General features: G+C 44.5%; 1 protein-coding gene across 1 annotated transcript in view; it reads left to right on the top strand.

Annotated features, from left to right (window-relative positions):
• The window catches only part of LOC127639360 (E3 ubiquitin-protein ligase RNF123-like), a 176,008-nt gene extending 157,506 nt beyond the window's left edge, over positions 1–18,502 (top strand). The window contains exons 38-39 of the mRNA XM_052121316.1: positions 8,912–8,997; positions 17,852–18,502. Coding sequence (XP_051977276.1) covers positions 8,912–8,997; positions 17,852–17,951 — 186 coding nt within the window. The 3' untranslated portion in view covers positions 17,952–18,502. The remainder of the gene's footprint in view (positions 1–8,911; positions 8,998–17,851) is intronic.
• The last annotated feature ends 2,419 nt before the right edge of the window (positions 18,503–20,921 follow it).

Raw genomic sequence — 20,921 nt, 5'->3', positions numbered from 1 at the left:
GCCTCGCACCATTTGTTCCCCATTTTGCTATTTTTTTCTCTTTCTTAAAAATACAAAAATAGAACACCCCCTCTCAACTATATTCTTTTCCCTGTTTGGTTTTGACACAAATATGGATGTGCTTATACATTTGACATGGCAAGAATGTGTAATAATGGATCTCTGGCTAAGATGGATGCCTTCTGGAGTATGGATGGGAAATCGCAAGGAATTTAACGATTCTAGTTCCTTAATGAATTCATTAATGATTCTTTTAGTTCCTTTAGAACGATCCGACTTATAAGAATAATTTGTATGGAAATCGGACAACACTGGTCGCACTGCATGTTTTGTGTTGTGAATTCAGAAGAACTGGCTCAAAAGAGATGTTAATTTGGGAGTCAGACTACACTGGTAGCACTGTATGTTTTGAACTGCTAATTCAAAAGCATTGTTGCAGTGCCGCTGCTTCTAGAACGGTATCCCATCTGCATCTAGCAACTGCATTTCTAGCCCCACATGCAAGCCCCAATCATATTTTCTTAAGGAAATGTAAAAACCTAGTTTTATTTCTTATTTTCCGCCTTTTAACTGGATTAGCCATTCAGTATTTTTACAAATTGTCATTGAAAAAACAAGTTAATACTTGGTATTTGTTCTAATGTTACCATGCTTGCCTGTCCCATGGTTACATTTTTGAGTTGGGCATTAGGGATTCCACTCTAACACACATTTGACAAATCTCTGTAGGTGTGATTCACTGGCAATATAATACATTCCTAAATGGACAAGGTACTTTGGTGAGCTTTGATATTCCTGCAAGAAACACAGTCATTTTCTTGGGGAAAATAGAGGGTCTGATTATGTTTTTTGACAGCACCTTGAGCTAATTTTCCTCTGGAAAGCTCCATTGTAATTACCTGCTGGTTTTCAGGGCACTTTAGCTTTGACAAAAGCTACAATTTTCACTCCCACGGCCAAAGTACTGCCTCCCCTCTCCATAATTCTCAAGGCAGGAAGTTCAAGGAAGTTCAGATTGACATTTCTTGGCTTCTAAGTGACCCAAAAGACCAAACAATTTTTGTTACTTTTCTGTTACTCATGACTATGAATTCGGTCATGAAATGTCAAATCATTTGGTTTTTAGAGGAACGCGTTAAAAAACGTTAACTTTGACAGCACTGGTTTCGCGCCAACCAAGTAACTAGAACAACCCCTTGTTTCAACAACCAATTTCTTCATCTCACCGGTATTATGAAAGGTACAAACAACAATCTGCTTGGATATGAATAATTCAGCAGTTTTTGTCTGGAAATGTCTTCATTTTAGCATGCATCTTCTTTATTACGGCCCTAAATCTTAAACGTGCAATCTTTCCGAAATATGATGTGATGTAGTGATATAAAGCGTCAGTAAACAAACCTATAAATTACGGCGAATTGCTGCTCTGCCCCTCTTAGAGATGCAATCAATGCTTGTGTGTAGTGTACGTTCATATTTTGTCTGGATCTTTAAGGCTAAATTTGAGGTTTCATGTGTTTTTTACACTTGCACATGGGACATTCAATCTATAAAGTAATTCCCCTCCTAAAAACACAACTGGCCCCCTCAGTTCAAATGGTCTGGATTCCCTGTCCAGCTCTCTATCTGGACAACTCTGTCAGCCTTTACAAGAACATAGGGAAGTACATTTTCCAATGACTTCCCCAACATGCCAATTATATTGTCTCATTTAGATGGATGTAACAGTGTTCCGTATGGAGACCAGCAAGCGTTGCATATAAGGTCTTAGGGCAACATGTCTAATCATCCAGAGAGGGCTGGATGGTCCTGTACTTTGGTTTGTGCCTCATCAGCACATTTGCTTTGACTGGAGAGGGATATATGACCTGCGGCACTGGATTGATGGCTCATTCGATCACATCTCTGCAGCTCATAACTCTAAATTCCATTTAGTAATTGAGCTCTGTGGGCAGTATTTACAATCATTTTGACATGAATAGAATAAACAAATCTTTAAAGGTGAAATGTGTCATTTCTGTTCCAGTAGTGACACCAAACATAATTGCAAAAATACTGTTATATTTAAACACTTTTCAAACACTCCCTCCGTCTTCCATATTCCAAACCAAGGAGGTGTAGTATACCTGGAGGGCAATATCCATTAGCATTCCCATTCATTCCCAATGCCTGCAGCCCTGGAAGTATGCAATCTGGAAGCTGCCACCTTTGCTTCATGGGCACTCATGTATTTTTTAATCCATCTTGGTTTCTGAATTTCTTTTCCCATTATTTTTTATTTTTTCCCCATAGAGGTTTAATAAAGTACTTAAAAAAAATTGTTCTAAGCCAAGAACCAAACCAACCAGCTCTAAGTGAATCACAACATTAAAAACTTTGATTTGAAGCAAAAAACAATAAGTATTTGAAAAATCAGGTACACGATTAACGACTATTCTGAGGGCTTGAACTGTAATCCCATGAAGCATTGAAAATGATTAACAAATTAAAAACATTAAAAAAAAAGTTGATTACATGTATAGAAACAATATATTTAAAGTTTACTGCAAACTGTCCATCCAGTCTATTCAAATATACAAGTAGTATTATGTAATTAGCACATTCAAGGGTAGTGTAGTTCTGTCCCAGGAATTCCACTTTAATTAGGTTGATATAGTTCAGATTGATGGCTTTAACAAAAGCTTACACTATTGAGCTTATTAACAACCTAAGGTATGTCTTTGAAGTTTTAAGGTTTATAAATCAATTAATTTATGGAGAAAATGAATGGGATATCTACTTCCAGATCCTAACTTCTGCTCTATACCACCTGAACCATAAATGTGACCATATGACTGATCACTTTATATTAGAACTTCTTCCCATTTCACACGTTTAAGCAAAGGCTAAACAAAATTGGGCTCCGGTCTACTTTAATATAATGGAGTTTTTGCAATTTATACTGTATGTTGCTTGCATGGCCGTGCAAAGCATTATGTTTTGAATATCAGTCAATGGAGAAACAGGCTTTTGGCCCACATAATGGTGTAGTTAAAGCATCTACTGTACCTGCCAAAGCTAACCAGCCAAAGCTTGACCACCTGGTTTGGATAAACAGGGAATGAATCCGCCTAAAACTCGCACCATTGGCCAATTTCCAACTCAAACATAGAAAACATTTGAATATGACATTTTTGTCAACTTTACATCAAAGAGAGTCAAAAAAAAGAAAATAAAAATATTTCTTAATTTTTTGCTGGCAGTCTACAAGCCTACAAGATAACACCTTATTATAGATTGAATGTTTATCTACACTGGCAGCCTGTAACCTTCAAGGTTGTTACTGGTACTTACTCCATCCACCTTCCCAAGAGCAACCCCGCTGGCAAAGAAAGTGAAGTGAATTGATCAAAAAAGCAGATGGTAAGGTTGTAATAAATAAATAAGGCATATTAGGTTTTAACTGACAGCTTCATGATTTGCTTTTCTTGTTGTGGTTTCTAAAAATTAAACATATTTTAGACAGCCAGTTATGAAGACAAGAACAACACAAGGGACAAAAGCAGTGATTGAAAGAGATTATTCAGTACTTAATGGGGGTCAATGAACCATCCCTTGTTTTTTTTGTGTGTGTTATTTCTCTTGGTAACAGCCCATATGAAGGCTTCGTAGCTTTCATTTTAACATGATCATTTAGTGCAATTATTCATATATAAAATTAACAAGTAAAAAAAAACACACAATTGATCATGCCCCCTGACCTGTGCAAAATTCCATAATAAATGGCACGATGCAACCTTGGAGACCTTTGGGACCGCAAAGTGTTTTTGCATCCATCTGTGACGTTTTTGAATTGTTCTTCTATGTAAACATGGGCTAGGTGGATGTATTTGACTGTTGTGATGCATCTTACTGCTTTTTTAGCATCTCGTGCCATGAGCGGAGCATATTTAAGATGCTATGTCGAGTTAAAAGAAGTTTGACTTTTTAAAAAGTGTCTCCAGACACCTGCATTCTGTTCCATTTGTTGTGTTGTCTAGTTTATAAACGCAAGTATGCGTTCATCGTTAACGGCCCCTCACTCCCACAATCACGAGTTTGAGTATAGTGATTTTTGTGTTAGTTCATGCTGACCGAATAGAATTTTAATTCTGGTCAATATCCAAATTAAATATGTGAAGTAACAAGTGTGCTGTCAGGCCCCTGTGAACCAGAGTGAATCAGGGCAGTCAAGGTCACTGCTCTGGAAATTACCTCGGGATAGTGGATATCTTCCCCCATTACTCACAGGATCTGAAGATAATAGCTCAGGATAGGCAGACTCGGTAGGAAATGATTGAGATTTTAAAAGGGGCTTGTATTTCCTTTATCTCAGCTTAGAGACCAAACAGAAACCCAATCATTCCCCCTGCAACTAAGTTTGACTTTGAAAATGGAAGGACGCTGGAGACAACCATAGACAAATACACGAGGCCCAGTTCACGTCAAATAACCCCACTGAATACGGTTAAAGAAACCGATAGCCCTGCTAATTGCATAACTGAGGATTAATCAATGGCTTGTTCTCCGAAATCACTTACCACAGTACAAAGCCCTTTTAAAACTTGCTGATGCTCCACTTTCTGTTTTTAATCAGTTTGGCTTGGTTGGACAGTTAAAGTATTCATGTTAAAAGGATATCAATAACTTGGCATCTGTGCTCTCTGCTTGGCTTCATTTCGTATAGGTGTGATAGTGTCAATAACTGTCCGTCTACAACAGGCAATCATTGTGGAAGCCTCAATGAATTGCGAGTTAAAGTTTTGAGTATTGAAATTTAGTATTAGCGGCATATATTTCAGCTCTGTAGGTCCTCACAGTACAAGTGAATGGTGGCCAGAACTCTGAAGGTCCAAATATCACATTAAGGCATCATAAAAGTAATCCATACAAATCCAGTGGTTTAATCAATTAAGTAATCCAGTCATTTTTTGGTGAGAACAGACCAAAATTGTATTCCTTTTTCACGATAAATTTTGACATCAATCTCATTGGCGATTGTGATTTCAAGCTTGAATACACTTCCTATAGCACCATCTAGCACTCTTCCTCAATCACTAGGAAGTGTAATCAAGCTTGAAATCACGATTGTGCCTAGAGACTGCAATGGCAAGATGTACAGTAGAAATTGTTCTCACCCAAAACCAACTGGATCACTGGTGTCATATTAATTACTTTTATGATGGCTTTGTGTGATATTTGGACCTTCAGAGTTCTGGCCACCTTTCACTTGTACTGTGAGGACCTACAGAGCTGAAATATTCTTCTAAAAATCTTAGCAGAAGATAGAAAGTCATACATATTTGGGATGGAATTTTGGGTGAACTATTCCTTTAAGGTGCGTTTCAGGTGATCTGAATGTAAATATACAGGTCTATAAGCAGGTATAAATGTGGTACAAAATATTTAGTGACAGATCAGTCTCAAACTGCATTAAAAATGTAGTGGCATGTGGCCACGTCACTTTTGTAGTGTAGATGCTAATCTGTTCTGATGCGTCCCGGACAGCAGAAAAGCACCGCCCACTCACCAGTCAATCAAACACTGGGCTGAAACAAGAGTTTTAAACTTTGATGGTTACATACAGGCTTCACTGAACTTCTTTAATGTGCCTAAAATCAACATGAAGTGGCACAAATGTGAGAAGCTCGGTTAATACAAGCTCAACTGAAACGATGGGGAATTCTGCGTGGAATGGCACATTTGCGCTTAGATGCATGCATTTTTTTTCACACTTTATTTTTTGACTGATTTTGCTCTTTATCATAAAGCAATAACACCTTGATGAAGTGATTGATTTGTACAGTCATGAAATCATAGACCCTTCCCTCGAAATCTGAACACTGAGTGACCAGTGTAAAGGAAAATCTGATTGACCAGTGAAAAGGGCAATGTGTCTCACCTGACCACTTGTGATTGCATCTCAGTACCAGGTGTAAACATGTCCCCAACACTTCAATCAGGAATTCATGGGAATGAGGTACCTTGTTGGCTGTGGCGTATAGATTAGAGGATTGTGGCGGATGTGTGAACCCAGGCTGGTTGGTGGGGATTTGGTTGCTCTTCTGTCACTGTAGATTCCATCTCCAGTGGCCATGAAATGAGGACTGAGAACTCAATTAACACTTGAAGCCAGTACTGTAGCTGAGTAAAGCCTGATGATGGGTCTAGATTACAGGAGTCTCGTGTGACTCGGGGATAAAGAAAAGTCATACCCCGTTTGGTGTCATGTCATGGCTTCTGGAATTCAGCCCCTTGGTAGATCGATGAGACCGACTGACCGCAGGATTCTTAGGTTTTTGGGTCGAGTATTAACCTATTTGTTGTTGCTCTAGCGTCACTAAATATACTTGCAAAACAAATTATTACTTTCAAATTATTATTTTATTATTCTTTTCACAAACCTTCCCCCTGTTTTCCATTGGTTGGACAAATCAGGTATTCCCATCCCAAACTCACTCCATTGGTTGCCAATGTTGCTATTTGTCAGTGTTCTCTTTTCTTTCTTTGATTTTTGTAATTTTTTCATTTGCAAAGGCAAGCATTACTATCATTTTTGCCCATACTTGGGTTTAGAGATTGGAACAAACTCTTAACCTAAGTATTATGCTTTGGCATGTAACTCGGTCATGGATCACATCTCAAATCATTCGGCTTGTTGAGGAAATATATGCTTTTACTTCTCGATTGAAACTCTCGGACAGTACGGACAGTAAAAATAGACTTAAATTGAAGGAAGTACTTGGGGGGAGCTCTAGGGCCAGCCACCTAGCAACCACCCAGAACACCCTAGCATCGTGGTTTGCACATTTGAGTAGGTAAAAATCTAGGGTGTCCATTGCTTGAATTTTTCAAATACGTTATGTATCATTGAACTTTGAGAAGAAAACCCCTGATTCAGACTTAATTTCCTATGAATGTTTTCATAACGTTTATACATTTTCTGTGAAATATCATTTTTTTCTAGTTGTCCTCTGTTATAAAACATCTGAATAATGTTTGCTCATAGGCCATTGTTATAAAGGGCTGTGGTTCTCTTTTTATACTAAAATTACATATTATTATTTTTATCTTTTAATTCCGTTGATTGATACCTGACATTCATTTCATAGAAATTATTGTTAAAACTCCTTATCATAATTCACAACCAACATGAATTCAGCCATGGAAAAGTCATGGAAATATGATACCCTTAATCAGTGATATACCAAGCATTTTTTAGTATCTATACAGCTGGTCATTTGTCTTATTATTTGTTTGTTCATTAAATAATATGTCCAGGACATTCATTTAAATGCAGTTAACATGTACTCGGGCTTGTCTTACTCGACTGTGTAGTGATAAGGTTTACATACAGTATTAATGAGACACATGCATATTATTTCAGCTTCATGAGGCTGTCACGAGGGGTCAAGGATAAAGCTCTGGGGTCTTCAGTGTCTACATCCTTCCTGCTAATTACAATAAGTACATGCGTCACTGGCGAAAGCACGTATATTTGTGTATTTGACAGGTCATGGCAAAAATTTATTTCTGAAGCATGTGAGGTTGGGAATCCACTAAAATAGGTTGCAGATCCAATTTCAGAGCTGCCGGATCAAGCTTGTTCCTGCAATAATTAAGCCCTGGGTACAAGATGAAAGTGAATGATGACAGAATTTTCATTTTTGAGTGAACTATCCACTTGAGCCTTGATACTACATGACATGACTCCATACCATTCCGTAGCACTCTTGAGTAGATTATAGGTGATTAGTCTAAAAAGCATACTAATGCATTCTTTGAATCCATTCAGTTCAGATTTGGAAAAAAATATGCTTTGGTATACCTTAATATTAATTTGACTCAATATATGAGATAAATACAGTAGTATGCAAATTGGCATTCAGTTACTGATTCATTCATTCATTCAGACGTTTTAAGCAGGTTAGCTGGCTTATCTAGCTAATGTAGTTTCTTGATCATCTTTGAAACTTTGACCAACAGGAAGTGATGTCATATCGCTATCATTGCCATCATGCCTTTAGTGTGTAGGAGCAATTTGGTGACAACGTCACTTAGCCTACTGCTTAAAAATGAAATGAAAATGGACAAATATGACAATACATTTGGAATAATTTGGCCTAAACTTAAGCTGCGTGTCTCTAAATCTTTCTCAATGCTTATAGAGTACTGGGAATATAAACTGTTCTTGGTTAAACGTACACCTTTCCACTATTTTGATTGTATATTCATACCGTTTTAAGCTACTTATACAAAGATTGTCAAATCTTTCCCAAATTTGGAACAGACCATCTTTAGACCAAGCCTCAAAAACCTGAGGAATAAGATTTTTGTTTTTCAACACTGTTCTCCAGAAACACTTTATCAAAGTTGTTGGCGAAGAAGCTAAGCATGAAGTAAGGCAGTTACTCAAAACTTTACACATTTAGTTTCCACAATGCCCTGAAAATACCACATCAATTTGGATACTGCGCCAATTTGATGTGAAAATCGTGCGGCACGCATTCAGTACCCAAACACTCGCCTAGACGCCTAGCATTTGCGTCTGACAGAAGAATACTTTGGGCTTAAACCAGCGCAGACAGCACATGTAAATAAACACTGCTTTTACCGGGCACTATTCATTCTTGAATTCCCCCAATCTACTTTTCAGTATTGTGACCAATCAAATCTACAGAACCTTACATTTATTCTAATAAGTATTTGCCCAGTATTGAAAATTGCAATTTTATGAACCAAAATTGGACATCCCATTCATTAATAATTTGCTTCAGCTTGAGCATTTTGAGAGCTGGTCAGTCTTATGGCTGTTGTTACAGTCTATTATTTAATGGTACCATTTGTTCTTTTAACGCTCTATGGTTTAAATCTTAATCTTTCTCCTCCACAGCTACCCAGTGAGGATGATCTCTGCCCAATCTGCTATGCACACTCCATATCGGCCATCTTCAAGCCCTGCTCCCACAAATCCTGCAAGTGAGTTCAACAAACTGCTGCCAATATCCTGTCAACAGTGCCATTCTTATATTCATTCCATTTAGGAGATTAACAGCATGCATTTAAATGCTTCTATGGCCATTACTTATAGTATATATAGTATATACCTATAGTATATATTATATACTACCTGGTGAGATCCTGTTTGTGTTATTGTGATGGTTCCACTGATAATGTTGTGGTTTCAGCACTATGCACAGTTTGTGTAATGGGATGTTGTGGCATGGTCTACGTACCAGATTTAATTGTATTTACAGTTTAAGTCAGAAGTTTACATACACATTATCCAAATACCTTTAAACTCCTGACATTTAATCATAGAAAACTTTCCTTGTTTTAGGTCAATTAGGATCACTACTTTATTTGAAGAAAGTGAAATGTCAGAATAATAGTGAGAATGATTTATTTCAGTTTTTATTTGTTTCATCACATTCCCAGTGGGGCAGAAGTTTACATACAATTGGTTATTATTTGGTAGCATTGTCTTTAAATTGTTTAACTTGGGTCAAATATTTTGGGTAACCTTCCACAAGCTTCTCACAATAAGTTGCTGGAATTTTGGCACATTCCTCCAGACAGAACTGGTGTAACTGAATCAGGTTTGTAAGCCTCCTTGCTCACACACAGTTCTGCCCACAAATGTTCTATTCGATTGAGGTCAGGGCTTTGTGATGGCCACTCCAGTACCTTGACTTTGTTGTCCTCAAGCCATTTTGCCACAACTTTGGAGGTATGCTTGGTGTCAAGACCCATTTGCGACAGAGCTTTAACTTCCAGACTGATGTCTTGAAAGGTTGCTTCAATATAGCCATATAATTTTCCTTCCTCATGATACCATCTTTTTTGTGAAGTGCACCAGTCTCTCCTGCAGAAAAGCATGATGCTGCCACCCCCATGCTTCACGGTTTGAATGGTGTTCTTTGGCTTGCAAGCCTCACCCGTTTTCCTCTAAACATAATGAACGTCATTATGGCCAAAAAGTTACATTTTTGTTTCATTAGACCGGACGACATTTCTCCAAAAAGTACGATATTTGTCCCCATGTGCACTTGCAAACTGTAGTCTGGCTTTTTTATGACAGTTTTGGAGCATTGTTGATATAGGACTTGTTTTACTGTTGATATAGATACTTGTCTACCTGTTTCTTCCAGCATCTTCACAAGGTTCCTTGCTGTTGTTCTGTGAGTGATTTGCACTTTTCGCACTAAACAACATTAATCTCAAGGAGTCTCTTTCCTGAGCAGTATGATGGCTGCGTGGTCCCATGGTGTTTGTACTTGCGTACTATTGTTTGTACAGATGAATGTGGTACCTTCAGGCATTTGGAAATTGCTGTCAAGCAAAGAGTTACCGAGTTTGAAGCTAGTACTTAAAATACATCCACAGGTACACCTCCAAATCAGTGCACCTCCTATCTAAAGGCTTGACATCATTTTCTGTAATTTTCCAAGCTGTTTAAAGGCACAGTTATCTTAGTGTATGTAAACTTCTGACCCACTGGAATTGTGATATAGTCAATTAAAAGTGAAACAATCTGTCTGTAAATAATTGTTGGAAAATGACTCATGTCATGCACAAAGTAGAACTTTCAAAACTTGTCAAAACTTTCGTTTGCTAATATTAAATCTGTGGAGTGGTTTAAAAATAAGTTTGAAATACTTCAACCTAAGTGTATGTAAACTTCTGACTTTACGTTAATCCGTGATTTTATCACCACTCAAGTTTAAACATTTTAAGTTTTGTACTATTTATGTTGAAAAACTGTAAGATCAGTGGAAGAAATGACACTGTATCTGTCAGGCTGGACGGTATGACTGTAAACATTGTATGGCAGCTTCAACTGGAGCTCATCAAATCAGAATTTAGAGTCACGACTTCCCATTTTATAATATAAGTTTCCCCTTCTGTCGCTCTCTCCACATTGTGTCGGAGAAGCGACACTAGGGATCTCTCTTGAGCGCCGATATTCACCTCTGACCTATTGAAAAGGGCCAATGAGAGTTGGCAGTCAGTATTTGCATACCCCGGCCCGCATACGGGTATTTAAGCGGGGCAAATACGGAAGTTTAGTCAGAAAATTTCTTCGGAGCTGATGGTCTGTCTGCAGTTTGCTGCGAGTTACACACCACTTTAAAGGTTCCTGTTTCCTCTGACGATCTGCATGCTGTTGGATCTTGACGGCGCACAACAGCGGCTTTCTCCTTCACATTGCACGGCATGCATTGTTGCCCCTGAGCGCTTCGACAGCGCAGAAACACACACACACTGTGTATTAAAAGAGTAAATTCCTATTAAAAGAGTAATTTCTCTAAAAGAGCAAAACACAGCGGCGTTGAGCGTCCTTTTCAGGGCGGCGTCTTTTCAAGATGCCCTTCCGCCCCTGTGTTGTTCCTGGATGCGGTAGAGTGCTCTCCGCTTCAGGCGGCCACAGGCTGTCTCGTGTGTTTGGGCCGCGATCACACCAGGCGGCGTTTGTGGATGGCTCATGTTCTCACTGCGAGAACATGACATGACCACGTTAGCGATCGCGGCTTGCTTTCAACAGAAAGCAAGCCACCCCAACTGCACCCGCATTGCTCCTTCTTCCCACGGGATTGAGGATGATGTGGTTGGCGCTGGAGGCGATTTGAGGCGGCAGCGGGTGCAGTTCGCCGGGTAGCCCCCGCGAACCTCCCGTTCCCCGACACGCTCGCTGGTCCCCGTCTACGCTCGCGGCGATAGCGGCTCGCCTCACGGCCCGGCTGTCTATCCTACCAAGCCCGAAGCAGATGAGCTCGCCGCTGCATCGGAGAGTGTGATGTCTGATGCCGAGGACTCCCCTGGACTGCCGCCTTCGGGCCAGCAGGCCCAGGCTGAGGCCGATGCTCAGATGTCTGACATGCTTTCCCGGAACCCTCCATCCTCCCCACAGCCTTCACGGTTGGATGACTGGTTCCTGGGGACAGTGCGCCGTTCGCAGCCTCGCATCCCCCCGGTTCCGTTTTTCCCAGAGGTGCATGACGAGCTGACATCTACGTGGAGAGCCCCGCTCTCCGCCCGTCTAGGTGCCACCCGCTCCACTCTCACCACCCTCGACAGCGGAGAGCGCCACCGATACAGGGCGATTCCCCAGGTCGATAGGGCAGTTGCGTACCATCTATGCCCCAGTAGCCCTACCTCCTGGCGTGGCCGCCCCGTACTCCCATCCAAGCCCTGTAGGACAACATCCTCGCTCAACGCGAAGGCCTACAGTGCGGCTGGACGCGCTGCCTCCGCCCTGCATGCGATGGCCCTCCTGCAAGTCCACCAGGCCAAAGCACTCAGAAACATGCACGGGGGTGGACCTGATCCTGATGTGCTGTAGGAACTGCGCTCAGCAACCGACCTCGCCCTGAGAGCGACGAAGGCCACAGCGCAGGTACTCGGACAGGCGATGGCCACCCTAGTGGTCCAGGAACGCTATCTTTGGCTCAATCTGGTCGAGATGCGTGAGGCCGACAAGAACCGCTTCCTGGACGCACCTGTCTCTCAGATTGGCCTCTTCGGCGACACCGTCGAGGACTTCGCCCAACAGTTCTCCGCGGTGAAGAAGCAGACGGAGGCCATCTCTCACTTCATGCCCCGCCGCAGACCTGCCGCTACGAGCCCAGCCCCGTCTGCCCGCCGAGGGCGTCCCCCTGCGAAGACACCAGCTCCTGCTCCGCCTCAACCCGGGCTCAGCTCTCAGCCCCAGCATCGAGCACCCCGCAGGCGGCGCACGCCTCCTGTCTGACGAACCCCCTCTAGGACCCGGAAGGCTCCCAAGCGTTCCTGAGACAGTCGACCCAGAGCCGAAGACGTTAGCTCCAGAGGTGGTAAGACCGCTCCGTCCCCCGGTGGAGGGCCGGGTGGAGAATCCTTTGTTTTTTCATTTGCCACACCCCCTGACGGGGGCTGCGGTACCCACATTCTCAATAAAAGAGCTATTTACTTTGCCTCTGGGTCACCTGGCCCGCAAATGCCGTTCTCACGGCAATCTGCTTTCAGATTACGACAGTCCTGGTACACCGGACGCAGCGATCCCGCCTTCCGCCTGCCCACGACTGTCCCCCGGCCGGCCGGTTCAGACGAGTCCAGAGGACGCCAGCATCAGACCTCCTCCTCAGTCACGAACCCGCACCCTGCCGGGTGCGTGGAGCAAGGTAAGTGCTTTGAGTCTATTCTCAGCACCTCAGCCTCAGGCCGCAACGAAGCCGCCCGACGCTGCACTACCTGTTCCGCCCCGCTGCGAGGCCCCGCCGGGTACGTCCAAAATACTCGTCCCTTTGGTGCCCCTAGCGCAGAGCTGGGAAGCGTGGCTTTCGCTTCCCAACGCATCACGCTGGCTGCACCGGACCATTCGACTTGGTTACGCAATTCAGTTTGCCCGGCTCCCGCCCCCCCTTCAGGGGCGTCCGCTTTTCCGCAGTACACTGCGAGCATGCCAGTTCCCTGCGCACGGAAATTGCTACCCTCTTAGCCAAGGGCGCGGTAGAGCCCGTCCCTCCAACTGAAATGAGGAAGGGTTTCTACAGCCCTTACTTCATTGTACCCAAGAAAGGCGGCGGCTTATGACCAATCCTGGACCTGGGAGTTTTCAATCGGGCCTTGTTAAAACTCCCGTTCAAAATGCTCACACAGAGAAATATTCTGGCTGGCGTTCAGCATCTAGATTGGTTCGCAGCGGTAGACCTGAAGGACGCGTACTTCCACGTCTCAATTCTGCCACGACACCGACCCTTCTTACGGTTCGCGTTCGACGGCCAGGCGTTTCAGTACAAAGTCCTCCCCTTCGGCCTGTCTCTGTCCCCTCGCGTCTTCACGAAGGTCGCATGAACGGACGAACGGCCCTTGCCCCGCTAAGAGTAGCCGGCATCCACAGAGACCAGGTGCTCCGGCACCTCAGCCGCTTGGGGCTTCAGGTCAACTGGGAAAAGAGCAAGCTCACTCCGGTTCAGAGCATCTCTTTTCTCGGGTTGGAGTTAGACTCAGTCTCAATGACAGCACGTCTCACGAGTGAGCGTGCTCAGTCGGTGCTGGACTGCCTCGCTTCCTTCAAGCCAGGCACAGTGGTCCCTCTAAAAATTTTCCAGAGGCTCCTGGGGCATATGGCGTCCTCTGCGGCGGTCGCGCCGCTGGGGTTGATGCATATGAGACCACTCCAGCACTGGCTCCAGACTCGAGTCCCGAGACAAGCATGGCACCACGGCACGCATCGGGTAAGGATCACCCCCGCCTGCCTCAAAACACCCCGACCCTGGACAGACCTCTGCTTTTTACGGGCAGGAGTGCCCCTGCAGCAGGTGTCCCGATGCGTTCTGGTCACAACCGACGCCTCCCGGTCCGGGTGGGGTGCCGTGTGCAGCGGGCACGCAGCAGCGGGCCGTTGGAAAAGGGCCCCGCTGCGTTGGCACATCAATTGCCTGGAGTTGCTGACCGTCCTTCTTGCTCTCAGGAAGTTCCTCCCGTTAGTCGGGACAAGCATGTCCTCGTGAGATCGGACAGCACCACGGTGATGGCGTACATAAATTGCCGAGGCAGCGTACGCTCCCGCCACATGTCACAACTCGCCCGCCGTCTCCTCCTATGGAGCCAGCAGCACCTCAAGTCGCTGCGTGCCACTCACATCCCCGGCAAGCTCAACGTCGTAGCGGACGCGCTATCACAACAACGCCTGCCCGGCGGGGAGTGGAGGCTTCACCCCCAGTCGGTCCAGCTGATTTGGGAACGGTTTGGCAAGGCCCAGATAGAGCTGTTTGCCTCCCAGGAAACCTCCCACTGCCCGCTCTGGTACGCCCTAACAGAGGCTCCCCTCGGGACAGATGCGCTGGCACACAGCTGGCCCTCGGGGCTGCGCAAGTACGCATTTTCCCCAGTGAGCCTTCTTGCACCGGTGCTGTGCAAGGTCAGGGAGGACGAGGAGCAAGTCACGTTAGTGGCCCCCTACTGGCCCACTTGGACTTGGTTCTCGGAACTCAGACTTCTCGCGACAGCTCCTCCCTGGCGAATTCCCCTGAGAAAGGACCTCCTCTCTCAGGGACGGGGCACGCTCTGGCACCCGCGCCCAGACCTCTGGGTCTGGTCCCTGGACGGGATGCGGAAGAGCTAGCCGGCTTACCGGCGACCGTTGTGAATACAATCAAACCAAGCCAGAGCCCCCTCTACCAGGCACCTTTACGCCCTAAAGTGGCGCTTGTTCGCAGATTGGTGTTCTTCCCGAACAGAAGACCCGCAGAGATGCGCGATCAAGTCAGTGCTCCTGTTCCTACAGGTGATCCTGGTTGGTAGTGAACCCTGTCCACTCTCAAGGTGTATGTTGCCGCCATTGCCGCCCACCACGATCCTGTAGACGGCAAGTATTTGGGTAAGCACGACCTGATCCTCAGGTTCCTGAGAGGCGCCCGGAGGTTGAATCCCTCCCGGCCAGGCCTAGTTCCCTCCTGGGATTTCTCGGTAGTCTTGGCAGGACTCCAGAGACCTCCCTTCGAGCCGCTTGAATCAATTGGACTCAGGGCCCTCTCTCTTAAGACGGCCCTGCTGATCGCGCTCACCTCTATCAAGAGGGTCGGGGACCTGCAAGCGTTCTCTGTCAGCGACACTTGCCTGGAGTTTGGTCCGGCAGATACGTCTGTGATCCTAAGACCGCGACCGGGCTATGTGCCCAAGGTTCCTACCACACCCTTCCGAGATCAGGTAGTGAACCTGCAAGCGCTGCCCCGGGAGGAGGCAGACCCAGCCCTTTCGTTGCTATGTCCAGTGCGCGCCCTGCACATTTACCTGGACCGCACACAGAGCACCAGACGCTCTGAGCAGCTCTTTGTCTGCTTTGGGGGACGGCAGAAAGGGAATGCCGTCTCCAAACAGAGGCTCGCCCACTGGGTTGTCGACACCATCACACTGGCTTATCACACCCAGGCCGTGCCCCTACCCTTGCGGGTCTGAGCTCACTCAACAAGGGGTGTTGCGTCCTCGTGGGCACTGGCCAAGGGCACCTCCCTAGCAGACATCTGTAGAGCCATGGGTTGGGCAACACCCAACACCTTCGCGAGGTTTTACAACCTCCGCGTTGAGTCGGTTGCGTCTCGTGTTTTGTCAGGTCCGAGCCCGTAAAACTCGGTAACACGTAGACCGACCGGCCGGGTGGATCGCTTGCGCCCAGCGCCCTTTTCCTGACGTCAAGGTAAAGTAGTGCACCTTCTTCCCAGGGCGCCCCACTCCGGGTCCGCGGTTCAGTGGAGGAACTCGCCGACCCAAGCCACTGCGGGTACCCTGATGGCTACCCTGTACTGGTATAGGTGCTCCACATGTAAGGCCTCCTGCTCGGACTCCCCCTGTGTGTAATTCCACGGTTCTGTCTCCTTACGAGCAGACCCCCGTGTCTCCCTTAGGCAGTTACAGCTGCCCCGGTCGCCATGCTGTAGCAACTTCCCCCTTTCGAGGCTGGATCTACCACTGCACCATACTTTCCACACGAGCCGTAAGACGGCAGTGTGACGTGTCTACCACTTTTCCTCCCCAAGAAAAATGGCAGATGTGGTCTCCGCAGGGTCTGGGTAAGACCCCCTTCCCTATATGCGTGTAAGGGCCCCGGCCGTGATTGCTCTATGCGAGAAACATAGAGAGAAAAGAGGCCCAGCCTGGCTGGCCCGTTCCCATGTTGGCAAACATCGCCTTGTTCCCCTCCCAGGGTAACTAGAAGGATTCCGATGTTCTTATGGGGCATTGGGGAAGGGTACGTGCAGCCAGGTACAGACGATGCGCGGCACTGGATGAAATCCCTGCCCGCCTCTGTATCGGCGGTTCACGTACACGGTTCAGGGCATGGCAAGATTGGAATGGGTCCCCTAGTGTCGCTTCTCCGACACAACGTGGAGAGAGCGACAGAAGGGGAACGTTTGGTTATGTATGTAACCTCCGTTCCCCGAGGGAGGGAACGACACGTTGTGTCTTTCCTCCGCCATGTCACTGAACCGAGCCACTGTTGTGGCCGGACCATTCCGGCTCCTCAGAAAAATCCTGACTAAACTTCCGTATTTGCCCCGCTTAAATACCCGTATGCGGGGCGGGGTATGCAAATACTGACTGCCAACTCTCATTGGCCCTTTTCAATAGGTCAGAGGTGAATATCGGCGCTCAAGAGAGACCACTAGTGTCGCTTCTCCAACACAACGTGTCGTTCCCTCCCTCGGGGAACGGAGGTTACATACGTAACCAAACGTTAACACTGTTGAGTTTTTGTTTGTAACTCAAGAGTCACATAATGTGAAACTGTTTTTGTAAGGATGCCAGGCTTATCGTATATTGTAGTTATTAATTTGATTTTTTAGTTCATGCGTTCATGAAGTTCCAAATAAAAATAATGCAATTTGTAAAGTATTTAATTCACTCAATTATCCAAAAAGAGGGATTGGTATTTAAAACATTCCAGGAAAAATAACTATAGTGATATATGCTGTTACCCTGACCTAAAATTGACCTAAAATTGACCTAAAATTACTGCGATACCTTGATGAAAGATTTTGTTCATACCGCCCACTCATATGTATCTGTCCTAAAATGACTGTTACATTCAAGCCTTTTCAAATAAAGACTGAATTAATTCATACCCTTAATCTGTTGGGTTTAATCTTATAAATCAAAACAAAATGCTCAGGATCACATTCTCACATCCATACTTTTTGTTAGCGGTTTATTACATTATTGATTTCAGTTCACTTTAGGTGCATCATCCCAGCAAAACGTACCACAAATAACTGACAGCTGTGACATGACTCAGCACTCTTGAAATGATTAAATGTCACTGACAGACTGATCTCCTCCCTGTCTTTTATTTCAGGGCCTGTATCAATCAACACTTGATGAATAACAAGGACTGCTTCTTCTGCAAGGCCACTATCACTGGAGTGGATGATTACACCAAACCGACCTCCTCTTAGCATGCTCTTCACTCACACCAAGTGTTAAAAAACTTTGGGTACTGAAAATCAACATGACATACACTTTCCCCAAAGACACACAAAAAATATACAAAAGCTGACTGGAATCATTGTTTCCACCACAACTTGATCCACTCTGACCTCCAAACCCTTGTAAAATCACTTCTGTGTACTTCCACGTTCAACCTGTTTGTTTGTTCTGCCAAGTTAACCCCTCTGTATTGGTATATCATCACATTTTGTCCTCTGGTGAATGGAACGAGGCTTGAGGGCAACAATCTTTCCCAGGTGTCTTTGTGGTGAATGGAAGAGATGGTGAGTTGCCGGCTCGTGGCCATTGTGACAGAACAGCAGTAAAGCTGAAACTGGAAGATCCCCTGACAGTGATGGAGTAGAAGACTGATAGGATACAGCAAAGAGGAAATGACAAATCCTCCTTCAGATGGACAATGTTCCATCCTACTCAGTCCATTGTTCCAATGCCTTCTCTTCCTTCTAGCCCTTTTCCTACTTCATCTTTCTCTTCACTTGACTTCTTTTTCTCCCCTTAATTTACTCTCCCCTTTTCCCCTTCCTTCTTCCTTTTCTCTCCCTCCATTTGATCTCTTCTTTTCCCTCCGGTTGTCCTCCTCCCTTTCCCTCTTCCTTTTCTCTTCCTTTTCCCCCTCCTCCTGCCTTTTCCCTTTACATCTTACTATTTCCTTTTCCTTTTCCTGTCTTGTCTCTTCTTCCACTTTATCTTCCTTTATTATTTTCTTTCTTCCCTACTTCCTCTTATGTTTTCCTCTTATCTTTCTCATCCCTTCCCCTTCCTCCACCCCCTTCCTGTCCCCCTTCTTGTTCTCTTTTCACTCTCCTTTTCCCCTGCTCCATTTCCCTCTTGCTTGTGTCTCTTCCTTTTCTCTTCCTTTCCCCTTCCTCTTTCCATCCCTATTTCTTCTTATCTTTCTCTTCCCTTTCCTATGGTCTCTTTCTCTTCTTTTCTTTTTCCCTTTCCCCCTTCCTACCCTATTTCCTCTTTTCCTCTACTCTTTCTCTTTCCTTTCCCCTTCCTCTCCCCTTTCTTGTTCTCTTTTCACTCATCTTTCCCTCTTCCCTTTCTATCATCCTCTTCTCTTCCTTTCCCCCTCATCCTCCCTGCCTGTTTCTTCTCCCACCTCTTTATCCACTTGCTTTTCTCTTCCCCTTCCTTTCCTGTTCTCTTTATTTTCACCTTCCCATTCCAATTACTCTCTTCTTGTTCTCTTCTACCCCTTTTCCTCTTGTCTTTTCTCTTAATTTTCCCCTTCCTCCTTCCTTTTCTGTTTCCACTTATTTATTTATCTTTCTCTTTTTCTCCTGCCTCTATCACTTCTTGTTTTCTTCCCTTTTCATCCTCCCTTTTCCTCTTCCTATTCACTTCCTTTGCCCTTCCGACTCTTTTTCTCTTTTTCTCCATCCTCTTCTTTCTTTTTCTATTTCCTCTTCCCTTCTTTTCCTCCTTGCTTTTTCTCTTCTCTTCCCTTTTCTTTTTTTCCTTTTCCCCTTAGCTCTTCTCTTCCTCTTCCTATTTCCTCCTTTGTCTCAGTTTGCAAACTCTGGTTAATATCATATCAGGAAGGCAGATACAAACTTGGTACTAGCAAAACAGTTTCTTCTGCATCTCTATATGCATTTGGTAATGTTTTTTTTATACTCAATACTAACAGCCATATTTGAAATGACATTATGTAGTAAAACACCAAGCAGAACCTTCAGTCAGTATCAAAGGTCAGAAAACACATATAAAGTACATAAAGTTGTTACAATAGTCGAACAATATTTGTATTTATAGATTTATAAAGTATCATACTGGAAAATAAGTATTTCATGTATGGTTTCGAAATTAGACAGTTTCCATTAAGACAAATGTTATTTTATTTTTGTGAGACAGAAGTAAATGTTCATGTTTGAGAGAAATGCTTTAATGCTATGCCAACACTTTACGTCTTCAATTCACGTCAACCCACTAGCGAGCATAAAATTGACCCTACATCCTGTTCAGTCTTCTCCCCACAACATTTTTACCCTACCAGAACTTTTACCTGTGTAGTAAGTCTTTATACTAATATGGTCATTTGGGGCTTTTCCACTGCACGGTACAACTCCACTCAACTCGTTTTCTTGCTTGATTTTTGGGGGTTTTCCACTGTGGATAGTACCTGGTACCTGATACTTTTTTTAATACCACCTCGGTCGAGGTTCCAAGCGAGCCAAGCGATACTAAATGTGATGTAAAAATCCTGCAGATCACTGATTGGTCAGGGAGAATCTTCACTATCAGCGTCACTGGATTTCCGACACACGACATCAACCCGCTAGTTTTAAAGTTAGCAACAGCGATAACAGTATCATTTGTTCTCGCGACTTTCGAATTGTGAAAAAAGAAATGGCTGCGCACAAACCACGTCATGGTCAATAAACTACGTGACAACGGTCCTCTCGTTAGCGATGAGTGAAACGAAAAAGTATTTCAGGAAGTGTCTCAGCTGTTGGACTCACATGGCTACCACCGGAACTACCAACAGTGTAGGGAAAAGTTAAATAAACTTAAAAGTGACTACAGAACCATCAAGGAAATGTGGAAGTGGTTCGACCAAATGGATGCTATCTAAACTGGCGAGTGCCCTGGACTGGCATTGATCCACGATGGAGGATGGTATTTTTTGTTATGTTAACTCTATACTCTGCTTGAAAGCTTCACTTTATTTTGTTGACCAGCTACTGGAAGCTTGCTTCTAAAACAACCAGGCCAATTTAACTGTTACCATGCAACAACTGCTTTATGCAGCACAATGAGATAGGAGCTAACAGCTAGCAGTTGTGTTATTGTTTTGGTCAGTTTGTGTCATGTTAAAGATGATGTCACGGCAGTAGAGGTGGCGCAACTATGACGATCAGCCTATAATCCCACCCACGTTAAGGTGGCACTGAACTGCAGTGGAAATGCAA

This window comes from Xyrauchen texanus, chromosome 48 (assembly GCF_025860055.1).
Source record: "Xyrauchen texanus isolate HMW12.3.18 chromosome 48, RBS_HiC_50CHRs, whole genome shotgun sequence".
NCBI classification, from domain to species: domain Eukaryota; kingdom Metazoa; phylum Chordata; class Actinopteri; order Cypriniformes; family Catostomidae; genus Xyrauchen; species Xyrauchen texanus.
Note: the sequence above shows the minus strand (reverse complement) of the source record. Positions and strands in the feature narration are given on the sequence as shown.